Here is a 14,110-nt window from a genome sequence, read left to right on the forward strand (position 1 = left end):
GGCTCCGTAAATATTTATGTATTATAAAATGACCAACTACTTACTAATATTAGAGATTTTAGGGAATATTTGAATATTAAATCGATATTTTTATTCCAAATAATTTTATTTATTAATTTTCCAGTGCACAATCGAATTATAAGGCACTAATTGATAAGTAACGATGTAATATGGTCATTAATAAATTTTTTGTTCACTCTAATTTAGAACATATTCTGTTGTTTTAGTGATTAGTGCACGTATTAGAAATTAGTTTTGTGTCTTTACGAATTTATTTGTTTCACTCCTGTTTCGGTCCAAGAAGTGTTAAATGTTTTGTTACAGTGGAATCATGGCTTATTCCGTCCATGACAAGAATGGTATTTCAAAGTTATGTGGCAGCAAATTTTTATAAATGTAAAAAAATGTATATAAAAAGGATTTTATTTTAAATTTCTAACTTTTTAATTTTGGATTTCTAGAATTTGTGTGCATATTCTTTAGAATATTTGTTCCTGTTAACGAAATAATAGGGAATTCACGAATTCGTCCAGTTAAAACAATTCATACCGCCCAATTATAGTTATTAAGAATTACTGCGGTAAGTAATTTTCTGTCGATAAATTAAAATAATATTTTAAATTATTTGACGGGCGAAGGTGAAATCTCTAAAAGATTAGCTCTTAATTTTGCCGATTTACAATAAATAATTTTTATTTATTCAAAAACGTGATACAATGAATTTTTTTGCTAATATAATAATTTAACAAAAAATTTATGAACAGACGAATAATATCATTGAGACACTCTTAGTAGAAGTAATTTCGACTGCAATTTGGTCTTCTATCTTGTCGTTGCTACCTACATTTTATAGCGTCTTAATACAATCAATCAAAATGGTGTGATTTTTATAGTACAAAAAGAAATGACTTGAGATAATTTCTGAATGTTTGTGTTGTGTTAATGGTTTTTTTATGGCCCGACTATATATTTCAATAACTTGCCTGTAAAACGTTATTTTTGCTTATTCTTCTGTTCATCAAGAACGTTTGTTATATTTTTATTCTGATATGTAAATATTTGGTAGCATATTGTAAGGTATTATTGGAAATAAATTACAACCAAATTTTTTGACCAAGTGAAAATAAATATGTATAGTTTAGGTTTTATGAACATAGAAATTAATATTTTGAAATTTGGTATGGAAATGAAAAAAATGATTGAGTTTTTTATTTAAATAGAGAAGTTGCATTAATTTTTTTTTGCCACAATTAGATTATAATATATTGAAAACAAGTTGATAGAAAAGCCATTTATAATCTTGTATGTTATATTATCGTATCTTCGTACAGTGGCGTTACTAAAGAGATATGTTGATGTCACTGCCGTTTAAATTTATAGTTTAGAAAAACCATTTTCAATTAAAAAAACATGCAACTTCTCTATTTGCAGCGTCGCTCTCTGTGTCGTTTTAGAATATTTTTAAAAATTGTTAGTAAGTCTTCCTTTTTTTCAAGTGAGCGAAGAAGTTTTACTAAATGTGTTAAATACATTATTCATTGGATGATAATAACATGTATTCACCTAAGCCTAGTAATGGTTTTATGAATCAGAATATATAGAATGTTTCTAAATATGTGCAAATTTTCAGAAATTTGAACAATTTTCAGCATAAAATTTCATATTCATTAATAAACATCTAAAATTAGAAGGCGCATAAAATTTTCTTATATTTATTGGTCAAAATGTAGAGTATTTTATTCCAAGCTTTTTGAGCGATAGTGTCTTTTATAATGTTAGAATGATTTTTTTTTTAATGACCTGTTCCACAACTCTGTTGAAAATAGCCTAAGGTCAAACTTGCCAGAATAAATCACTATTTTGATTTTAGCATTGTTAATTTTTCCTTTGTTTTTGAGGGGCCTTATAAGTTTGACCGCTATGTATCTCTGTCTGTCTGTGGCGTCGTAGTTCCTAAACGAAAGGACCGATTTTGATTTTTTGTTTGAAAGAAAATTTAATGGAGAATGTTCTTAGCTATGTTCCAAGAAATCCGTTCTGTTTGGAGAGAACTACAAGGAAAAATCCTAATTTGTCTAGGGTTTTTAAAATGTGTAACCTTAACTTGTTATCTGTGTGGTTCTTTATATATTTTATTCGTTATTTTTTCATTATCATTGCTCCAATTGTAGCAGAATTGGACAATCTATTCTGTTTATCGATTGAAGGAAAATGGCGAATATTTTCTGTTGCTGTTTAAATTTATTTTCTTGGGACTAATCCATCCTGACCTCGGTTGAAGAAAAGATAAAATATTTGGCGTATTTAGAACCATCTATATATTTTATTATTATTATTAAGAATATTGTTTTATGTTATTTATTTTAATTAATTATTATATTAATTGTGAATGTATTATTATTAATTAAAAATTGATGATTTAATTAGTTATAATTAAAAGTGTGTTGTACAAAAAAGTTGATGAAAATTATTACAAAATGGCTGTACCTTAGCTAAAAAAACAAATATAAAATATTTTTAATTTTAAGGAAAAAAATATGTGTATCAAAATATTATATATATATATGAAAATAATGAATTTAATTTCAAAAATCATTAAAAAAAATAAAAAATAAATAAATTATGAAACAATTCTGAAAATAAAAAAAATGAAATTGTTTTCAATAAAATTATTTGTGACTATTTTATTTTGTTGTGTCCCTGATTTTAGTGTGTGGAACTGATGTTTTTATGTATATTTTCTGGGATTTGGACGTGTGTCTTTTGTAAAATGTTCGTAGTTTTGTGTCTTAATTTGAATGTGTTTTGTTTTAAAAATGTCTTTTTTAGTACTCTGGGAGAAGTTATAAGTTTGTCATATTATTATAAATTTTATGTTTCAAAGTACGAAGCTTTCAATATTTCAGGTAAGTAAGTCGATTATTTTTTATTGTTTCAGCTCCAGAGGTTGCAAGTTTAAAACCTTATGGACATGCCGCTGATTGGTGGTCATTGGGTGTTTTGGCTTGTCGTATGCTGTTAGATGAGGTAAGTAAATGCTAGGGTTTTATGCTGGTTAATTCGGATTTACATAATCAAATTAAAATAGCCATGAGATTTTCCAATGAGATTTGGTTAGATTTTCTTGACCACCCCCGCCCCCTTTGAGCTCACGTAATTTACGGATGCCCTCTAGCTAATTTATAATAATGAACGCTAGAGAGGAGCATATGAGGTCCTTGCCTAGGGAGCCATCGGCATTTAATTCGTTTCTGATACACAGCTCGTTATTAGCCGCAAGCCCCTTTTCTTTGGTTACCTATGTGCCCAAAACCAATTATTTCAATTTACCATTGTATCTTCTATGCTTACCTTGCAAACTAGGAGTAATTTCTTAGTTATTCTTAAGAGTTTGGGGGGAAGAGATAAGGGACCCTCTTTTTGTAACGAAGAGTGATCTCGAAAAAGCCTTAAATTTAAGATGGCGTTGCTGTATCAGAGGACCATACTTACAGCTACAGCTCAGTTATTATTTTACATATTCTTTTAACTCAATTTGATTATGATTCATGAATACAAAAAATAAAAATATAAAAGTAGGAGTTGTAAATGTAATTTAATGAAATTTAAATTAGATTTATAAACAGGACATTGAATTGTGAAAAAATTTTACGCTATGCGTGTGATATATTATTCGTTTAATAAGTGGTGAATTAATCCATTGACTTCCATTGGTCTATGTAAAATTATCAAAATATAATTTATTAGAATTCCAGGTTTTTATAGCATGTAACAGGTTGGCTGATAAGTCCCCGGTCTGACACATAGATGGCGTCGCTAGTATTAAATGCATATTATTTTTATATAGTACCAACCTTCAAATGATTCGTGTCAAAATTTGACGTCTGTAAGTCAATTAGTTTGTGAGATAGAGCGTCTTTTGTGAAGCAACTTTTGTTATTGTGAAAAAAATGGAAAAAATGGAATTTCGTGTTTTGATAAAATACTGTTTTCTGAAGGGAAAAAATACAGAGTCCGGAAACTCATTATCAAGCCAAGTTTTTGTTTCCACTGTATTTTTTCCCTTCAGAAAACAGTATTTTATCAAAACACGAAATTCCTTTTTTTCCATTTTTTTCACAATAACAAAAGTTGCTTCACAAAAGACGCTCTATCTCACAAACTAATTGACTTACAGACGTCAAATTTTGACACGAATCATTTGAAGGTTGGTACTATATAAAAATAATATGCATTTAATACTAGCGACGCCATCTATGTGTCAGACCGGGGACTTATCAGCCAACCTATTATATATGGAATATGTCAAGGTATATTGTCTTTAGTCCTAAGTTTGTACATCTAAAAATATTAATACTACGAACATAATTTTGGTAAACGTGTTCATAAAATAACATAATTAGTCCATTTCCGGTTGCTTGTTTGTCTGTAAATACGATAACTCAAAAATGAAAAGAGATATCATCTTGAAATTTTTATAGCGTACTCAGGACGTAAAAATGGGTCCGTAGAACCCATCTTGTAAACCGTTACAAGATGGGTTCTACGGAGTTTCCCCCTCCTCTAGGACTTAAACTCTCACATGCTAAAACGATACCGATTTTTCATACGAAGTTTTCCATTACGGGAAAAGTCAGAAATTTCAATTTTCCAACTGTCAACTGTGTTGTTAACCAAAATAGGTTAAGTTTGTTAGAATTGAACAGTTTATACTCCGTGTTATATTTAAGCAAACCAAACATATCTGTTAAAGCGCAGTAATATTTTACCTGGTAAACCTAAATGCGAAATTCTAGCAACTTCTCTTGCTTTAAGTTTTGAGTCCTTCGCATTTAAATCTAAAAATAGCTTTGCGATAGACGATTCGATTTTGAAAAAAGCTTATCAAATTTTTGTTATCGATAAACATTGATCCAAGACCATTAGGAGTTTAAGAATCATTCATTATCCAAATGGTAGTGACCAGGCTTACTATAAGTTATTATTTCACAGCCTCGCCCCCTCGATTCAACGAACTTATTATTAAATTTATTTAACGATGGAATTGAATAATAATTCCTTAATATCTATTTCGTCGCACAGTATTTATTTGTGAAGTAGGGAACTGTGCATACTTGGAAACTTCCATTGAAAACTCAATATCGATTTTGCGTTTTTCTCGATTTTTTGAAAGGGGTACCCCTTAAAAAAATTGCAAAAAATCGAAAAATTTTTTTTAATCTCCAATTTTGATAAAACTCAGTATATAGGGTAATTTTGACCCAAAAATCACAAAAATCGGGTGCATTTGATGACTGGTCGAATAGTTTTTGAGATACGGACTAAAATCGATCCAAATATTACGATATCTCCGAAACTCTGCATCCAATCATTAAATTAACCCGATTTTTACACTTCTTGGGTCAAAATTACCCCATCCACCGAGTTTCATCAAATTCCAAAACAAAATTTTTTTTTGCGTTTTTCTCGATTTTTTCAAAGGGGTACCCCTTAAAAAAATTGCAAAAAATCGAAAAATTTTTTTTATCTCCAATTTTGAAAAAACTCAGTATATAAGGTAATTTTGACCCAAAAATCACAAAAATCGGGTGCATTTGATGACTGGTCGAATAGTTTTTGAGATACGGACTAAAATCGATCCAAATATTACGATATCTCCGAAACTCTGCATCCAATCATTAAATTAACCCGATTTTTACACTTCTTGGGTCAAAATTACCCCATCCACCGAGTTTCATCAAATTCCAAAACAAAATTTTTTTTTGCGTTTTTCTCGATTTTTTCAAAGGGGTACCCCTTAAAAAAATTGCAAAAAATCGAAAAATTTTTTTTATCTCCAATTTTGAAAAAACTCAGTATATAAGGTAATTTTGACCCAAAAATCACAAAAATCGGGTGCATTTGATGACTGGTCGAATAGTTTTTGAGATACGGACTAAAATCGATCCAAATATTACGATATCTCCGAAACTCTGCATCCAATCATTAAATTAACCCGATTTTTACACTTCTTGGGTCAAAATTACCCCATCCACCGAGTTTCATCAAATTCCGAAACAAATTTTTTTTTGCGTTTTTCTCGATTTTTTCAAAGGGGTACCCCTTAAAAAAATTGCAAAAAATCGAAAAATTTTTTTTATCTCCAATTTTGAAAAAACTCAGTATATAAGGTAATTTTGACCCAAAAATCACAAAAATCGGGTGCATTTGATGACTGGTCGAATAGTTTTTGAGATACGGACTAAAATCGATCCAAATATTACGATATCTCCGAAACTCTGCATCCAATCATTAAATTAACCCGATTTTTACACTTCTTGGGTCAAAATTACCCCATCCACCGAGTTTCATCAAATTCCGAAACAAATTTTTTTTTGCGTTTTTCTCGATTTTTTCAAAGGGGTACCCCTTAAAAAAATTGCAAAAAATCGAAAAATTTTTTTTATCTCCAATTTTGAAAAAACTCAGTATATAAGGTAATTTTGACCCAAAAAGTACAAAAATCGGGTGCATTTGATGACTGGTCGAATAGTTTTAGAGATACGGACAAAAATCGATCCAAATATCTCGATATCTCCGAAACTAAGTATCCAATCATTAAATTAACCCGATTTTTGTACTTCTTGGGTCAAAATTACCCCATCCACTTTGTTTCATCAAATTCCAAAACAAAAATTTTTTTTGCCTTTTTCTCGATTTTTTTTAAAGTGATTGCAAAATGTGATTCTAATAAGTTTCGAATTAGTGTTTATAGGTACCAAATAAAAATTTAATCCTCCAATGAACAAATGATGCAAAGATGCAAAGTTGAAATTGATTTATGTAGTTAGACGATTCGATAATTTCAAGTGATTCACATTATTCGTTTACTGCTGTTTTTATATGATTTTAATTTATATTTGTTAATGATGAATGAAGCCCTCTAACGTAGACTCATCTCTACTCATTTTAATTCAATGTATACCTAATTTATAAAATTTACAATAGAGTTTAGATTTTTTTGGAAAAAACTACTATGCTGACATAAAAAAACCAACTGCACGTTAACTACGTTACAACATGCAGTTTCGTTGCAAGATTTGACATAACCGGATAAAAAATTAAAAACTGAGCCTAAAAAAGTTTTACTTCTAAAAGTTTGTTAATTTTAGTGGTTAGATTGTAATATAATTTATTCTAAAGAAAAGTTCCCCTAGTCACAAGTCATGAAAATGACAGGATTTCATGTTATAGCTAAATTAAAGTTGGAAAATGTACTCATTTGTATAATATATGCCTATGTGTATATAGGCAAATATATATACAGATATGTATAACTACATGCATACGTATGTTTTTTAATGTAAGGGTGTTGTTTTTTAATTCTTGTTTTTTTGAAGAATATGTTACGAAAGTCAAAGAAGAAGCAGTGTTAAATGTTCAGTGGATCAATATGAGTTGTTAAGATCAATATTTTCAGCTAAATATATATATTTAGCTGAAAATATTAGATTTTTGACAATTAAATTACAATAATTTATTCAGAATGACTTAAACCATTAAGATTTTGTTAAAGGAGTTTAATGGTAATTTAATAATTTTGGTAGGCATAAAAATTTTATTTTTTACTAACATTATTTTTCAGTTTTGAAAACGATTGCTTTTGCGTTTTTTCATTTATTAAACTAATCTCGAGAGATTTTTCTATAATAACAATTATATTTTTCGCTCAAATTCGGAGAATTTGTTAATTAGCCCGAAGACCGGAGATACATCACGAAAACCGAAGCTTTTGACCCGGAGACATGGTCACCCTATCCTCAGCCGGATTATCAAAATCTATTTTGGATCAAAATGTATTGGCGCTCGAATCTCAGGATATACCTGTCAATATCCAGACAGAAATTGATACCAGATTAATCTTATGACAGATATCAGATCATTGATGATATTTTTTATGATATTGAAATTATGATCTCATCAGGAACTCCAAAATCTACTTTGACTCAAAATAAATCGACGATCGAAACGTTCTCAGGAAATACCTGCCAATATCCAGATAGAAACTGATGCCAGATTAAATTTCTGACAGATTGATGATCTTTTTTAATGATATTAAAACTATAATCTGATCAGGAACTCCAAAATCTACTTTAGATCAAAATATATCGATGTACGAATCTCAGTACATACCTGTCAATATCTAGGTAGAAATTGATGCCAGATAAATTTTATGACAGATTGATGATATTTCTTCCCAAAACAGATCTTAATTAAACATATCTAGAAGAATACGGTCCATTTTTAAGTAATGAAAATATAAATATCCAATAGTTCATAAAATTGCTAAATTATAATTGAGTATTCAACTGTAACAAATCTTAAATGTTTATAGTCTAGTTGGTCAGTGACCGACCCCCGATCGCGACCACATTCGCGCTTCGGCCGTTTCTGTTGTTGTTGTTGTTGTGCTAGCTAACCAAAGTGAGTAAAGTGCTAAGTTAAATAGGTATTCATATAATAATATTGTGGTATAGTAGAGAATAGGAGACACAATCATTATCATCTGTACGCTGAAGCTGGCCTGGACTGCGATGCATGTTTTTATAAAACTTGTTAGGAATGTTGCGTTGTTCTGTTGCATTATTAGTCAAGACCCCAGACAGAGGCGTCCCAAAAATATTTTGTTTGATGTTAAACTTGTATTATAAATTTTATTGAGTTGCCTTCCGATATTCGAGGATCGGGAATTTGTGGGACCTTGGGCTAATACTACTTAGAGGGCTGGCTAATTTCTTCAATTACCTTTTTGCCAAAAAAATTGTTTTATATAGTGATGTAGGTATACGCTATAGGAAAAAATAGGACAATAAATTATTTTATCTTATCTTATATATTTAAACGAGCAATTCTTGTATATATATATATATATATATATCAATGATCTTGGAAATGGCTCCAACGATTTTCATGAAAATGAGTATGTAGGGGTTTTTCGGGGCGATAAGTCGATCTAACAAGATTTCATTTATCAGAAATGTCGTTTTATCCGTCTTTTCATGAAAAACAGAAACATACAATGTAAAATAGGACTGTTGCTGACATCTATTGGTGTACCAAGGGATTCAAATTGGTAGTTATGTGGAGTTTTAAACGGTTCTTATGAAATTTGTCTTTTTAAGTAAAAAAACACCGAGCAAAGCTCGGTCATCCAGATATTTTCTATAATATATAAGCTGACTCGGTCATGCGTTGCTGTAGATAGGACATGAAACCTCCTATGCCGAGCTATAAACACCCGTGGCTGAATTTAAGGCACCTATCTGGGGGATCTAGCCATTGGTTGTTGCGTGCTTTGTACTGCGCATTAGGCTATCTAAGTGATTGAAAACAATTGAAATTGTTCAATTGATTAAAAACAAAAGACAAAAAATTAAAAAAGAAAAGTCAGCCTGATGCGCAGTACAAAGTACGCAACGGCCGACTTACCCAGATATAGACTTTTTCCTGCTATCCTCTTCACTCTAATTTGATATCCTTAATATATATGTTCTTGCCACAGCCCGTCAAGTCCTCAAGTAGATCTGCCCCTGTTAGTTGAGAATTTGACTAACAATTTTCATCTCTGAAATGTGGTTTAAAGTTGCCAGTTTCAATAAAATTAATATTTCAAATAATTTGATGTAGTAGAACGTAGTGCACGCCTGTGATAATATAAAAATTATAGTTTAAGAAAAAGGTTTATTAGCCACTGTCCATTTAAAAGCCATTATTGTTTATGTATGAGATGTAACAAAGAAATGTGGTATTAAATTTTCAAGTTGGTCAGGTACACACCGTTGTCTCAAATTTGTGAACGATGCTTGTCTGTTCATCAAAATTGAGAACTTACACAATGTCACCAAAAACTCTAAAGCAGAAGTGCTTTAAACGAACTTTAGGTCGAAGAGTTAAAGAAAGGCTTTCTCAAGAGAGTCCATCTCCTCATGGCAAAATCTGGACATTTACAGGGAAGATAAAACAAAAAAAAGAAAATGGCAATTATTCAAAAATCTTTGAATTTTTCATGTACAAATTATCTTTTGTCCATAAAAAAAGAAGCATTTCACGTAATAAAGACAAAATACTGCCCATTTTGCTGCATCCTGTATATATTCATTTATCTATCAAACTAAACTAGCTCAAGCGAAGTGTGCACCTATGGGTAGATACATATAATATAACTTGGATATTCCATCAACGTTCCAACATTATTCTTGTCTCGATCGTTGCTGCTTTTATTGTTATTAAGTACAGAAAGCATATGCTAACGATTGTTTACTTCAAATTTTTAATAAGTTGTTTAAAAATGTTCAAGAATATAGAGAAAATCCCAAAAAATCGTAATCTTTTGAGACTTAATATACGGTAATTTTTATTAAAAAAAAAAAAAAAATTGTGTTCGATTTGATTTCGGTGCTTTACTGGTGATATCTCGAAGAATACTCATCTAATCGTCAAATGGGCTTTTATGTGTTTTTTGGATCGAAATTAGCTTAATTAATTCATGATTGGCATGAAATCTTAATGATTTTGTGAATGGCAAGCTTTTGAGAGATTAACTGCAAAAATGATCCGGAATATCAAGCTTCGTAAACGATTTTAGTCTACATCTCAGAAACTACTCGTCATAATTACTCTAGAAAATGATTTTTATCCACATCGGAGGCAAATTAGTTTTCCCGATTTATTATGAATAAAGTAAGAAAATTTTAAATATCTTATTAGCCTTATTAACTTTATTTTGATCCTTATTAACTCATATGTTTGTTGCAGCGACTAATTTTCTTTGAAATTAGTCAGCAATAAACCAACATGTGTACATATACACCTACTTTCATTTATATATAGAAATGTACATATCGCTTATAATCGGTTATAACGTCCAAAATTGTCGATCTCTTCAATGCCATTATAACCGGTTTTGACTTCTAAAGGCTAATTCCTTCAAATAGCTTCTTTTCTTTTTGGAAGGGGTAGTCGAGTACCATCCAAGAGATCCATTTAAGGCGAATCGAATTACATTTTTATCATCAATAAATATAAAACAAACTCATTTACATTTAAATATCAATAAGTGTTTTAGCACAACCATTGCCAGGTCCCGATATCAAAAAAATCGCCTTTTTCTGCTAAGGTATCAATTAAGTCAGTAATTATTAAAATGTCATTTTTCTCGGAGAGATGTAGAATAAGTTCAAGCAGTCTGACGGACTATTTTCATTTTAATTAGATAATAATTAATTGTTTTAATTATAGAATGATTCCTATGTATTTACAGCATATCATGCAACTTTATTATTCTTAAAATTTTAACCCCCAGAAGTCATGATCAAAGTGGTCTGTTGTCATATTCTAGATGTGCAGTTCACGATTTGTCATTGATTTTTGTTTTGGTAGTTTGGTAGTAAGATGTGAAGGACACCCAATATATTTTACAACATAAAGAGTTTCTCAGCCAGAACTTAACCAAATATAGGCTGTATTTTATTTTGTTCTATAAATAGTTAATTATTTTGCTTTATAATCTTGTTGTATGAGATTGTTGTTTTTGCTTTTTTTTTTTGTAATTTTTTGATTTCGTTTCGATGGTTTCGAGTTTTTTTCTTTGCAACTATAATTGATAGTCTTTTATTATTTAAAAATGGTGTTTTGTGTGTGCCTGGGTTTTTTTTTTTAAATTTTGATTTGTTTTTATTATACTTTCACGTTATATGGATCTATATATAATCTTTGAATTGAAAAACATATTTCTGTTTTAAATTTAAATTTTGGCCATCCAAAAAGTAGAGGTATTCAAATATTAGTTTCTTATATGTCGACTGAAATAGCTCTGGAACAATACCCAATTTCAGGAGTCAAATTCGTTAAATAGACCCAATTTTGTTAATTTTTGGATCAAAATTAATCCAGAAAATGATTTTTATCTGCAAACAAGAAAAAATTTTCTAATTTTTGCAATTTTCTTCGGAGTGTTTCATGCAATATTTCGGAATTGCATGAAACCTAGTCTGTTCATTTATCTTAGCCCAAAAAATGTTAAATCGAATATATTTAACTATAGGGGGAGTTTTTCACCCTCAATTTTATATGAAGAGCATTTCTTTCGAAGCATTTCTGAATATTTCTAAAAAATATATAACTAATTTGAATTAATATATTAATTAATATTTTTGGGTCCTAAAAACAATAAATAATCCCATTGGTTCCAAAAACGGATTAATGTTGTGACTGCAAGACAAGTTTTTGAGGTATCAACCGTCGATATTATTGGGGGATACCATCCGTAGTAAGGGAATTTAGCGAAGGTAAAAAACACCCCGAAAAAATATTTTTTTGTGGAAACAAGGTCTGGGAAGTTGAAATCCACGGAAGCCACATCTATGACACTAAGTCGGACTAAATGTTACAATAAATAAAGAATTATAAAAACAACATAATTAATTTATTATTATAACATAACAATAAATAATTAAAGTGTTAATTATTTGTAATGAGTATGATTCATAATTAATATTATATGATTTTATTGACTTATTAAACTTTCACACTTACCAATATAATCAATAAATATAGGTATATCTAATTAATACTTATTTTTTCTTATTATTGAATTCAAGTTCATTGATCAAGGTTTAATGAAAGTATAAATTTTTATTATATTATTTATTCGTAATAAAATCAATTAATTACTTTAAATTAAGTAAATAATTAAATATGTTGTGGCTTAAGTTCGAATTTTTTAGGATTTGCAAAATTTTTTCTGAATGTAAGGCTCGTTTAACGATATTCGAATTATGGTGGAGGCGAATTTAAGAATATGTTAAATATAATTAAAAATGGTGCAGGAGTAGAGAAATTAAAAATACTTCTAAAAATGCATTAAAACTTTACAAAAAGATAGACAATATTACAAGAAATACTTTCCTCAGAGAATATTTTCGTAATCGTGATGAAGTGAATGGCATTTGTGTGTTATTTCTTCGATAAGTACTTTTATACCATGTATATGAAATATACATAATATATTAAGTTTAGTCCCAAGTTTGTAACGCTTAAAAATAATGATGCTAGGAAAAAAATTGTGTCATAGGTGTTCATAAAATCACCTATTTAGTCCAATTCCGGTTGTCCGTCCGTCTGTGGACACGATAACTCAAAAACGAAAAAAGATATCGAGCTGAAATTTTTACAGCGTACTCAGGACGTAAAAAGTGAGGTAAAGTTCGTAAATGAGCATCATAGGTCAATTGGGTCTTGGGTCCGTACGACCCATCTTGTAAACCGTTAGAGATAGAACAAAAGTTTAAATGTAAAAAATATTCCTTATCAAAAATTAAACAACTTTTGTTTGAAACATTTTTTCGTAAACACCACTGTTTACCCGTGAGGGCGTCAATTAGGCGGAAATTTTGTAATATGTACTATACTTGATTATCAGTTATGTATGTGTCACATGTTTGTATGTGTAATGTGATAAAGAAATCAACACTGACTATTCATGGTATTTCAACAATTAACTCAGTCAATTGTTTGTTTTCACTTGTTCTCTAATATCTTTAGGCATCAATATTTAAAAAACAATGGCATATATCGAAAAATTTTGCTCTAATTTTTCGTCTAAGTTCTAGCAGAATCCATCCTTAAAATTTAAAACATAACTCTCAATATTTTCATACTTTCCTTTTTTTGAAACGTTCTTAAAAGAAAGCCATTGACGGTATAACACGTAGAAACAAAAGGGTAAGATGTTTACGCGGGTGCCGAAATTTAAAAATTGATGATTTTTCATTTTCGACATCTACAAACATACAACCCTTTGATTCTACATACTGTGTTGCCAATAACTTTTTGTTCACATAACCAACAGGCAAAAAACAGCTCAGAAATTCGAAAATTGAAGCACGAAAATAATAAAACTCGACCCACTGTTAAATTTCATTTTTCTTTACTACCAAATTTACTTTATCCTTCATTATGGATGTTATGGTCTTTTGTAATTTTTAAAGACATAAAAATCCAGCCCATAGTATTAACAATAGCAAAAGTTGTTATATTTGTTTTTATATAAATCTTTTTTAAATCATATGAA

The 14,110-nt window shown here is 29.7% G+C and overlaps 1 protein-coding gene across 1 annotated transcript in view; it reads left to right on the plus strand.

Moving 5' to 3' along the window:
* The window catches only part of LOC123293876 (serine/threonine-protein kinase S6KL), a 62,169-nt gene that overhangs the window by 10,119 nt on the left and 37,940 nt on the right, over positions 1-14,110 (plus strand). The window contains exon 7 of the mRNA XM_044874852.1: positions 2,939-3,027. Within this exon, the coding sequence (XP_044730787.1) occupies positions 2,939-3,027 (89 nt within the window). The remainder of the gene's footprint in view (positions 1-2,938; positions 3,028-14,110) is intronic.

This window comes from Chrysoperla carnea, chromosome 2, assembly GCF_905475395.1.
Source record: "Chrysoperla carnea chromosome 2, inChrCarn1.1, whole genome shotgun sequence".
NCBI lineage: Eukaryota > Metazoa > Arthropoda > Insecta > Neuroptera > Chrysopidae > Chrysoperla > Chrysoperla carnea.